We start from the raw sequence: 12,114 nt of genomic DNA on the forward strand, positions 1-12,114 counted from the left end.
AAAGGGTAATGCATACTTTGAGGAGTACTTAGCAGAGCTTTGATCCTGTTCCTACTGTGGGGGGCTCATAGAGTGCTGGGCTGGGGGTGTTAGTCAGTAACGAGGCAGCAGCCTTTCAGCACTACTGCTGACTTGCAATAGTGAAAGGAAATTGAATATCTGCATGAAGCAAGGATTAAAAATAGAAGCCAAACCCCACAACTGTTTTGACTAAGTCCCAGCTAATGAGAGACATGACTGAAAGGCAGTGATTTTAGAAGTGGCACCAAGCCCAAGAAGTGAGGCTTAAGGAAGCAAGGATTGAGTGACAGAGTGATTAATACCTTGTTAGATGACAGCATCTTACCATCCATCTGAAGCTGGATGCCTGAAGAAGGGCCTCACCGCTTTTTACCAACAGTGCAGGCAAGCAATGGGAATGGAATGGGGGGTACAGTGGATTGAGCAGGTGCAGTTCATGGGTACATGGGAGTAGGGAGAAGAGGCAGGGCAGTAACAGTCTTGGGGAGGGTGGGGGGAGCCGTGTGAAGTGGGGTCTGGGGGGGAAGGGGTGGCATGGGGGCCTACAGTTCAGGCACCAATAACCCCCTACGTTTAGGAAGATTTCTCCGCTCCTGGTGTAGCCACACCTTCAGTGGCCCCAGAAGGCCCACCAGGGGTTAGCTGCATGCATGTGTTGCAGAAGATGAATATGATCTGAAAGTGGTGAGAGGCACTTTTTTAACCTCTGACAGTGACCGTCAGCAGGATTAATTCAGCTTGCAATGTGGCTTAGAACACAACATGGTCATACTGGGTCAGACCAAAGCTCCATCTATTCCAGTATTCTTTCTGCCAACAGTGGCTGGGGCATTAGGGGAATGAACAGTGCCGGGCAATTTAGCAAGTGATTTACCGGTTGTCCTGTCCCAGTTGGTGGTTCAGGAACAGCCAGACTGTGAGGTTGTGTCTGGCACCATCTTGGCTAATAGCCGTTCAGGGAGCTGTCCTACATGAAGTTATCTAGTTATTTGAAAACCCAGTTATAGTTTTAGCTTTCATATAATCTCCTGACAATGAGTTCCATAGGTTAACTGTGTATATGGTATGACAATACGACTTCCTTCTGTTTAGAACCTGTCATCTTATCATTTCATTATGTGCCCTCCAGTTTTTGTATTATGTCAAACAGTAAACAGTGCTCCCCTGTACCCTTTCTCCACTCCACTTAGGGTTGTATACCCTCCCCCCTCCCTAACTGTCTATTTTCTAGACTGCGTGTTAAGTCAGTCTTTCCACTCTCCATAATGATTCAGCTCATGAGACACTATTCGGATCTATTAAAACACTTTCCTTCTACAATGAAAAAAGATGAAAAAAGAGCCCTCTGTCAGCTTGACAGCAGATCTCTCTCACCAACAGAAGCTGGCCCACTTAAACCTATTATTTGTCAGTCCACTGACACAATTTGTTTTAAAAAGGGTAGCAGTGAAACTGCAGCAGTGGTGCACAATTGAGTGTGGTGACTGGTGCTCTAGACTGTTGTGTCCAGGGAATAGCCTACAACTGCCTTCTGGGCAGTATGTCCTTTTGAATAATGTCCTGAGTATTGTAGAAGGAAAGTGTTTTAATAGATCCGAACATTGTCTCACGAGCTGAATCCTTATAACTGTGTGTCACGACTGACTGATCTGAATATTTTTGACGAATATGTATGTCTTCGCCGAGGGAGAGGGAACCTTTGTTTGGTGAAGCACAAATACCCAACTTCTCATAAGACCTTGTATCTTAAATCTCTACATATGCCACGTGCTACAGGAGCAAGAGCTCAATAAAAATTTTAATTTGGAACACCATTTTTACTGGCCCAGACGTGTTTCTCTTGGGAAAGCACTCACAGTGTCCATGTCCAGATGTCCAGCCACTCAGCGCATACCTAGAAAGACCCTATGTGAGTTAAATTTGACTGGAGACACCCTGGTGAAAATGACACAGTCCAATGATGTTGTCACGAATGGTGTAGCTGTGTTGCTCCCTGAATGCTAGAAGGACAAGGGGCATGAGGTCAGATCTTTTATTATTCCTTCACCAAACAAAGGTTCCCTCTCCCTCAGCGAAGACATACATATTAGTCAAAAATATTCAGATCAGTCAATCGTGACACACAGTAGAAGCTGGTGCGAGTGTGACATTCAGTATAATTGAGTCTGCACTGGAAATTGTGGTTGCTGGGCGTAGTTGCTTGCTAACCTGACTGAACATATATGTACACTGATGATTGGAGAGGAAGGGGATGATTGCCCAAAATTTGTCAACCCTAATTACTATTTTTGGTTCTCTGTGCCTTAAATACTGAGTCTGTTCTGGTCTGGCTGTGGTCTGAAGAAGTGGGTGTGTCCCACGAAAGCTCACCTAATAAATTATTTTGTTAGTCTTTAAAGTGCTACTTTACTGTTTTTTCGTTTTGTTTAATACCAGTGAACCAAACACCATTCATGTATTTAGCAACTTAGAACAGAAGTCTCAGAAAGTCCATTTGCTGATAAATACCAACTGACCTTGTGAGATTCAAAAACACTGTGCACTGAGACACAGTAAAAGCCTTTTCTGGCTCTTGCAGCCAATGGAATTAGCAGCCCTTCATTATGTACACCATTGACTTACTTGGGTTTGAGATTTTAAATACTTTTCTTGTTAAATAGCTGCTTACAATTCATGGAAAAAATGTAAAGTAGGGCTGTCAATCAGTTAACTTGAGACTAATGCAAAATAAATGACCTAAATAAAAGAACTTGTGATTAATTGCGGTTTTAATTGCAATGTTAAATTGGTATCTATTGTTTAAATGTATTATAAATATTTTTGAACATTTCTATATTTTCAAATATTCTGATGTCAGTTACAACACAGAATACAAAGTGTACAGTGCTCTTTTTATGTTACATTACAAATATTTGCCCTGAAAAAAAGGAACAAAGTAATATTTGTTCACTTCACACAAGTGCTGAAGTGTAATCTCTCCATGGTGGAAGTGCAATTTACAAATAGAGGCTTTTTTTATATAACTGCACTCAAAACCAAAACAATGTAAAACTTTAGAGCCTGTGAGTCCACTCAGTCTTAGTTCTTCAGCCAAGTACAAAGACAAACAAGTCTGTTTACATTCACAGAAGATAATGCTGTTTGCTTACTTACAGTTGCACCTGAAAGTGAAAATAGGCATTCACATGCCACTGTTGTAACCAGTGCTGCAAGATACTTACGTACCAAACCCCTAGCTATTCATTTACCCATTTCTGCTTCCACCACTGTTCCACAGGACATGATTCCATCATGAATTTTAATAAATAATTTATGGTTTAATTAAATTGCAATTAAACACAACTTTTAAAAAAAAATCTCACAATTAATTGCAATTATTTTAAAATATTGTTTTAATTTAATGTAAAGCTTTTTTTTATTTAAAAATGTGTTTATATTTTTTGTGCTTCCCCATACTCTCACTGTGTCCTACTATACCCATTTATGAAATAAGATACCGTGTTCATGCAAGACTTTCACCTGCTCCTGAAATGCATTTCCCATCTCACATCACAACCCTGCTTGGGGGAAAACAGTCTTCCTCACTCCACAACAGACAAGTGACATCACGGAGGAATGAGCAGCAGGAACAGACAGGCTCTTAAGTAACTGTGTTCATGCAAATAGTCCTACGGAGACTATAAATACAGAAAATGGGTTGTTATCCCTGAGGAATCAACAAATCATTAGTACATCACAGAAGGAACTCTGGGGGTACGCACAGCACAAACTTTGAACGGCTCATGAACATTTCTACATGAATAAGAAACCTGGAACATGTGGCTGAATTCAGACTGATCACAATAATAAAGAGCTGGTCACGCGACGTCTAATCAGTGCTCCTATTCCTATTTTCCAGGCAGAAAATGCAGCCTCATGCTTCTTTTCCCCCATGCTTCTTTCTCTGGGCATGTCAATGTTGTTCACACAAGCTCCACTACTGGTCCAGCATTTTACAGACCAAGCTTGCAGCTCACGTTTTGTTCCATCTTCTTCCTCTAGCAGCAGATCCATAAAATACAAGTCACACATATTACAACCTTGGGAGACATAACAGACCAAGACAAATCTGACAACAAAGTGTTTCTTCTGCCTGTACCTACACTGGAACAACTAAGCCCAGTGCATCTCACTGCTCCTGCTGCCACTCAGCAACAAGTTGTTCAGACTGTAGGACAAGTGCAAAAGAATTTGTTTAGTCCCATTCTAGTCCACTGCTTTGGTGGCTCACGGTGTGGGGGGTGGCTTGGGAGACGGACATGACCCTTGGCTGTCGAAGCTCGCTGCTCGGCCTTGCCACTGAGGAGAGAGAAAGCAGCACATCATTCTCAGTAAACACTCCCCACCTTCCCTTGTCACAACTGCTGTCTTACTTGCCACAGACTCATAAGCTGCATAATTGGGTTTAGTTTATGACTGATTCCATCATTTGGTCATTAACACCACCTTGGTGGCCGCAATGCCTGCCTGACACTCCCTACGGGAGGTTGCCAGTGCATTTTATTACTTTTATAATCCCGCAGCCCTGAGGCCAAGACTGTGAGCACCATATAAATCACGCCCAAGAACCTTAGCTTGATAAATTTTGCCCTCAATTTACCTTCCCTTTGTTTCCCATTTTTGCATGTAGCTTTTTTAAAATATTGAACTATTGTAAAGTTAATTAAATCACTGAAGTAAAACCAGATAAAGCATCTCCACAGGACCCAGCACCCCAGTACCAGAGTCATTTTTCAAACTGAAAATCAGATCAGACCTGGGATGGATGGGCCAGTTAGGAAGTAGTAAAAACTTCATTGTCAGGGACTTCAGACCATAAATTACTAACAACTGGTCTTGGAATTATTAGTGTAGTTTAAAACCAGTATCACTTGAACTTGAGGTCTCACGAGTCTCTCTCTCTCTCTCTCTTTTTATTGCATGCAAATGACAAATTACATGTATCTCCCAAAGACAGAACAGAACATGATATTTCCTGATGCACCTTCTCCTATCTCCTGTTGCAGTGCCGTCCACACCAAATCAATTCCTCCTCTCCTGAGCCACCAAAGATCTTTATATGCAAGTATTAGTGCTCACTGGGCATGAAATTCACATAACAGAGAAAATTAACCAGCTGATCTGTATCTAAGTGAATGAATCCACCCAAAAGTCACACCCTGACTGGTTCCTTGTTTCAGGTCAAATGTGCAACATGAACGTTACACTGTTTTGGAAGCCCAACGTTCTCAACGATCATCCAAGCACTTCAATCACCCTGTGTCACAGAAAGAGCTTGCACAGAACCTTGAGGAATCTGAGAGGTACAGTCAGTCACTTAAACTCTTGGAATAATGGTGATACTAAATTCCAGAGGAAGTGCTCCTCTGACCCAGTGTAAACCTTGGAAGTGGTTGCATCTTCTGCCACGAAGAAACAAATGTGGTTCCATACCTGGCTGTGGATCTCATGTCCACATAATCTCGCTGCAGCTTTAGCCCCTGACTGTCTGGTAATATATTCCATGCAAAGCGGGTGGAAAGTGGAGGTGCAAGGAGGCAGACAATTCAGATTCACTTTCATTTAATATCCACTGTGCACAGGTATAAATGGTGATCCAAGGTGCAAGTCAGTAGCTGGTCAGCCTTTCACCCATCACTTGCTACCCTGGAGCCAATTACTCTTCCGTATGCAGTTCTCTCATGGATTCTGTTATGCCACCAGCTCAGAGCTATGGACTCTTTGAATAGGATGGCTGGCTCCAAAGTTCCTGTTTCAGGCACATCATTTGAACATGCTCTCTGGCTTTTAAGTGCTCACTCACTAATTCTTCTCTTGTTTTTCACTTCAGAAAATAAATGCTGCTTTGGCCCAGGCCCTTCTCTGAGAAAAATGATTCCTGGGGCATTGCGGTGAGCAACCATAGAGAAATGCTCTAAAACCCTGCTGCCGTGGGTCATTGGCACTAAAAGCCAGAGGGCTGCAGGCAGGACATCAGTGCTGTACAGGCCTTGGGCTGGCGCCTTGCATGAAGGGAATTTCTCAGATTCCCCATGTGTTCTGCAATGGGCACAGTGCACCTACCTGAGAGGATCTGATTTGGTAACTCACAGTTAGGCCTGGCCAGATTGCGAAGTCTCCAGCCAGTTCTGAGTCAGTCACGGGGAAAGACCCATCCTAACTTGGCTCTGCCTTTCCAGGGTACACTCTCAACACTCAGATTAATGTGAAGCTGCTTACCTCAGATATCTGTACAAATATTCATTCTGGGAAGGCAGGAGGCAGAATTGGGGAGTTAAGGGTCGTCGTTTGTTCCTCTTCCAAGAGGATGGACGTTGCTTGTGTTTCCAAAGCAATCCAATGCACAACAAAGTGGGTATTTGATTTAGGATCAGCGGAAAGTACTGCATTACGAACTAAGAATTGTCTCTCGGATCTAGGGTATCTCATTTGTCAGTGCTTTCTGCCTGCTTGTTCACTACAATCCCAAGCTCCAGAGGAAAGCATGATGAAGATGTAATCTCAGTGGTAGAATTACCTATAATAATGGGACATCTGAAGTTAGTCTAGAGATAAGTTTTCAAGGGAGTTGAGGAAGTGCCACTGCAGCTTTTCTCCTGCTTTTACCAGAATAATGTTATCTATTCTTAACTGTGAAAGAAGCTCTAGTGAAACCAGGTTCAAGTGACCTGTGCATCCTGAGAAACCTCAGGGTATCTTCCTTCTCTTAATTAGAGAAGTGAACCATTCCTTTTGTAACAACAGCCAAGTTAGTGTCAGTTATTCGAAGGTCAGACAGAATCAAGAGACTAGAGGAAATTGGCTTTGCATATTCTTCATTATGGGCTTGATCCTGCTACCAGTGAAGCTAACAACTTTTTTCTGGAGAAATTTTAAACAAAGAAATACCCAGTGTTGAATGTTGAAGCTCCCTTGTAACGTTGGAGGCACATTTTATTTGGGCTGGTGATGTTACTTGGTGCTCTGTAAGAGACAAATTCCACTTCCTACTATTCCCTTTAATGTTAATAAAATACACTGATTTTTAAAAATCACTTCCTGTAAAGAGGATCTTTCAGTGCCAAAGTTGACCTGATGTATTGAAGTATTTTGAGGGAGGCTGAACAGCATGAGAAAGGAATTGGAATGGCTGAAGCACATCTAGTACTTCAAGGTAAAGCTCACCAACTGAACTGTCCTGGGAGAAATGGATCAGCGTGTTGGTTCTTTACGCATGTGCTGATGATTGTAGGAATGGTGTTTAGGGTACCAATTAGCACAAAACACTGCAAAGCAGGGTTCTTGGGTTCTATTACCAGCTCTATTGTAGTTGTTAGTGTGAATGTGGACAAGCCCCTGAAATCTGTCTGTGCTCATCCAAAGAAAGACGGATAACATTTCCCTACCTCGGAGGTGACTGTAACTAATTAACTAATTGAAAGTGCTTTGAGATCCTTCAGTGAAAGTCACAAAAGAAGTGAGAGCTTCCCATTTGCTGGGAGAGAAACAAGAGTGAACCCAGCTACACCTCCTGACAATGGTTGGTTGCAGAACATGGCTCTGTGGAAGAGGGAAAGAGAGAGGCTCATACAGACTCAGGCCTGATTCACCGTTCTACTATGCCAGGGATGGGCAGCAACAGCCTTGGAGGAGAGGAAACCTGGTGGGGGAGGGGGAGAGGGGCAAGGAGTGATTAATTCATTTCCTTAAGGAAAGAGTCCTTTCTAGCAGGGAAAATCTCTGATTGCTTATTTGATGCCTATCACCTTGCTCTAAGTGCAAAGTGAGTCATGAATGCTTTTTAAACAAACTTCTCCCCCACTATCCAAACAGGGCTGGTGGGGTGCAGATTAGAAAATGTGTGACAATTAGGAAGAAAGTCCACATTGCCCAGAAAAGAGTGACCTCTTTAGTTCACACATGTGCAGTCAAATTGGGAAAGAAATGGGCATGACCAGGAGCTTTATCTGCAGAGGAGGGAAGGAAAGGCATACAGACCCAAATTGGTTAAATCACTTCAAAGATTTCAATGGTGACACAATTTTCTGTTTTGCAGTTCAGCTCACTTTAAAAAAGAGAGAGAAAGAGAGAATTCAAGCTGTCTGAAATTGGCAAAGAACTGTCACATGACAGATTGTTCCCAGGACGGGGAGGAAAGGAAACAACTGCCCCGGGCCTGCTGATTTTAAAGGGCAAAGGGCTTCCCGGTGACACCACTGATACTGCTGTGGTCAGAGACCTGGGCCCTTTACACCACCAAGAGAGCCCCGCACAGCACACTCCTGGCAGCTCTGAGAGCTACTTGGAGTAGATATGGCAGGCTCCTGATGGTACTGAGGTTGCATGGAGGAAGCTAGCCCCAGTCCTGCCCCTCCCAACCCAATGATCTGCCCCTTCCAGGACACAGAGTTGCTCCTCGCATTGTCAGGAGCCCAGGAAGCCTGTCAGCTCCACAGATTGGTCCATTTCTTTTCAAAGTTGCTGCTCTTCCCCATCATTAGAGGAAACACAACTGGGGGCAGAGAGGCTGGAATCCAGCACTTGCATATTCTAATGGAAGCTTCCTAATAGTGACGTTTCCTGAATAGCCTGGTCATTATTGTTTCACACAATAATGCAAAGTAAACTTGTCCAACCCCAAGGGCAGGACAGGGAGAGTTGCTCTACTGTGACAAGTCACATCACCCAGGTGTTTTCACCAAAGGATCATACAACACAGGTGGGGCGTAGAGAGTACACTGCACAGTGACAGCTGAAACAAGAATACCGAACATTCAGAGTGCCTCAATCTTAAGAAATGGGACTAGAGAGCTGAGCTCCCAGCTTTGCCAAGACTGCACGTGATGAGACCTCAGTCAATCAGCTGCTTCATCAGAAAGCTCAGCTGCCCACATGTGACCTGAAAAGGCAAGTTTGTGGGCCTGCTCTGGGAGGGGCTGCTTGCCAGTTACAGGAGAAACCTTTTGTTTGCTACTCCACCTCACTTTGTGTGAACTGAAGTATGTGAAGGTGACAAGAGATAATGCACAAAATCACACTACAGCCCTTTAAGGCATGTAAGGAAGGGAATGTGCAAGGATGAAGCAGCTAAAGGATTACAACTTGCCACCAGAATTCATCAAGACTTGTATTTTGACTTTAACATCATTAGCCCCCTCTTTTACACAGGGATTGTCTCCTTCTGACCTCCCAGAGACCCTGGGTAGGAAAGCAACTGGCGGTTTCAGCAGGGGAAGGGGAATGGCAGAAGGCCGGGAATGCTCTAGAGGGAGATCAATCAAAGATAACGTGACCCTCAGCTCTTAAAACACTGTAGCTATATTTACTGCAACAGACAAAAACCATTTCCCCAAAAACTGCTGCTTGAGACCCTGGAAAGCTTTTTATTGTATTGTGTTATCTGTTTTCAGATGTGCTCCTGTGCACAAGAGTTACAAATAGGTGGACTAAAAACTAGATACATAAATAAAAAGGACCATTTGCTTGCTAGCTTGGTGCAGTGGGTTGTGTCAGGAGTACAGGATTGGGTGCTTGGCTTTTCTAATTGTTTCTTTGAACTGCTCAGCATTATAGTGAAATGATGCACTTGATTTTTTTGTTTTCAGCATGTGTGTGGCCCAGCATTGGGCTGTAATTTTCATGTTACAGGGCCTTTGTCTCAGGTATATTGTGACTGTTTCTTTTGAATTTCCTTGTACATAATTGAATTTTTCCTTGTTTGTCATCAGAAATTTCATAGGAACTGAGCCTTGAAACTGCAACCCGGGTCTTAAATTTAATGGAACAAAATCATGCCAACTACCAAGTGAGCAATGATTCTATGCTTCTGAGTCAGGTGTGACAGTGGTAACCCGGTGGTGTACAATTGCTACTGATACTGCAGAGCTTAAGCTTCCTGGCTAATGGATCACTGAATGCAGCCCCTAATTCCCAGCCCAGCAGCCAGGAGTAACTCCCATGTTCCTGCCAGAGCAGACAGGAGACAGGGGGACTATGTGGCATGCTCCAGCTTTAGCATGAGTGGTATATTTCAAGGGCCCTACCAAATTTGCCATCCATTTTGGCAATTTCACAGTCCCAGGATTTTAAAAATACCAAATTTCATGATTTCAGCTATTTATGCTCCATCCTTTCCCTGCTCCTGTCCCTCTCCATTCTGCCCCTGCTCTCCCCATACCCTGCCCCTTCCCATGGAAGTGCCTTGGTGCTTCCAGTGCATGCAGGATTGTCCCTCTCCTTTCCTCTGAGCCACCCTTTATGGGTGACAAATCTGAGGGACTGTCTCAGACTGAAGTATCATGAGAGGAGGTTTTGGAACTAACTAATAGGCTAAACAGTCACAAGTCTCCGGGACCAGATGGTATTCACCCAAGGGTTCTGAAAGAACTCAAATGTGAAATTGCGGGACTATTAATGGTGGTTTGTAACCTATCCTTTAAATCAGCTTCGGTACCCAATGATTGGAAGACAGCTAATATAACACCAATATTTAAAAACGGCTCTAAAGGAGACCCTAGCAATTATAGACCGGTAAGTCTAACGTCAGTACCGGGCAAATTAGTAGAAACAATAGTAAAGAATAAAGTTGTCAGACACGTAGAGGAACATGATTTGTTGAGCAAAAGTCAACATGGTTTCTGTAAAGGGAAGTCGTGTCTTACTAATCTATTAGAGTTCTTTGAAGGGGTTAACAAGCATGCGGATGGGGGGATCCAGCAGACATAGTATACTTAGATTTCCAGAAAGCCTTTGACACGGTCCCTCACCAAAGGCTCTTATGTAAATTAGGTGGTCATGGGATAGGAGGAAAGATCCTTTCATGGATTGGGAACCGGTTAAAAGACAGGAAACAAAGAGTAGGAATAAATGGTAAATTTTCTCAACGGAAGGGGATAACTAGTGGCGTTCCCCAAGGGTCAGTCCTGGGACCAATCTTGTTCAACTTATTCGTCAATGATCTAGAGAAGGGGGTAAGCAGTGAGGTGGCAAAGTTTGCAGATGACACCAAACTGTTCAGGATAGTCAAAACCAAAGCAGACTGTGAAGAACTTCAAAAAGATCTCAGCAAACTGAGTGATTGGGCAGCAAAATGGCAAATGAAATTTAATGTGGGTAAGTTAAGTGTAAGGTAAGGCACATTGGGAAAAATAACCCTAATTATACATACAATGTGATGGGGGCAAATTTAGCTACAACAGATCAGGAAAGGGATCTTGGAATTATGGTGGATAGTTCTCTGAAAGCATCCATGCAGTGTGCAGTGGCAGTCAGTAAAGCAAATAGGATGTTAGGAACAATTAAAAAAGGGATAGAAAATAAGAAGAAGAATAACTTACTTCCCCTATATAAAACTGTGGTATGCCCACATGTTGAGTACTGAGTGCAGATGTGGTCTCCTCACCTCAAAAAAGATATACTGGCATTAGAAAAGGTTCAGAAAAGGGCAACTAAAATGATTAAGGATTTGGAAGGGATCCCATATGAGGAGAGGCTAGAGAGACTGGGACTTTTCAGTCTAGAAAAGAGGAGACTGAGGGGCGATATGATAGAGGTATATAACATCATGAATGGTGTGGAGAAAGTGAATACAGAAAAGTTATTTACTTGTTCCCATAATATAAGAACTAGAGGACACCAAATGAAATTAATGGGTAGCAGGTTCAAAACTAATAAAAGAAAGTTTTTCTTCACACAGCGCACAGTCAACCTGTGGAACTCCTTACCAGAGGACGCTGTGAAGGCCAGGACTCTAACAAAGTTTAAAAAAGAGCTCAATGAATATTTGGAGGTTAGGTCCAGAGATGGCTATTAGCAAGGGGTAAGGTATGGTGCCTAGCCTTTTGTCAAAGGTGGGAGATGGATGGCAGGAGACAAATCGCTTGATCATTGTCTTCGGTTCACCTCCTCTGGGGCACCAGGCATTAGCTTCTGTCAGCAGACAGGATACTGGGCTAGATGGACCTTTGGTCTGACCCAGTATGGCCATTCTTATGTTCCTCCCCTCCTCTGGAGTGGTACATCTTGGGTGTAGCATGAGCTAGGAAGTTCATGCTGCTTTTGGGCCACGCTGCTGTG

At 43.3% G+C, this 12,114-nt stretch overlaps 1 protein-coding gene across 1 annotated transcript in view; it reads right to left on the reverse strand.

The window, feature by feature from the left end:
• Positions 1–3,464: 3,464 nt before the first annotated feature.
• Positions 3,465–12,114, reverse strand: part of SYT6 (synaptotagmin 6) — a 147,390-nt gene continuing 138,740 nt past the window's right edge. Inside the window, exon 8 of the mRNA XM_074977514.1 lies at positions 3,465–4,359. Coding sequence (XP_074833615.1) covers positions 4,288–4,359 — 72 coding nt within the window. The 3' untranslated portion in view covers positions 3,465–4,287. The remainder of the gene's footprint in view (positions 4,360–12,114) is intronic.

Source organism: Carettochelys insculpta, chromosome 26, assembly GCF_033958435.1.
Source record: "Carettochelys insculpta isolate YL-2023 chromosome 26, ASM3395843v1, whole genome shotgun sequence".
Classification (NCBI taxonomy): Eukaryota; Metazoa; Chordata; order Testudines; family Carettochelyidae; genus Carettochelys; species Carettochelys insculpta.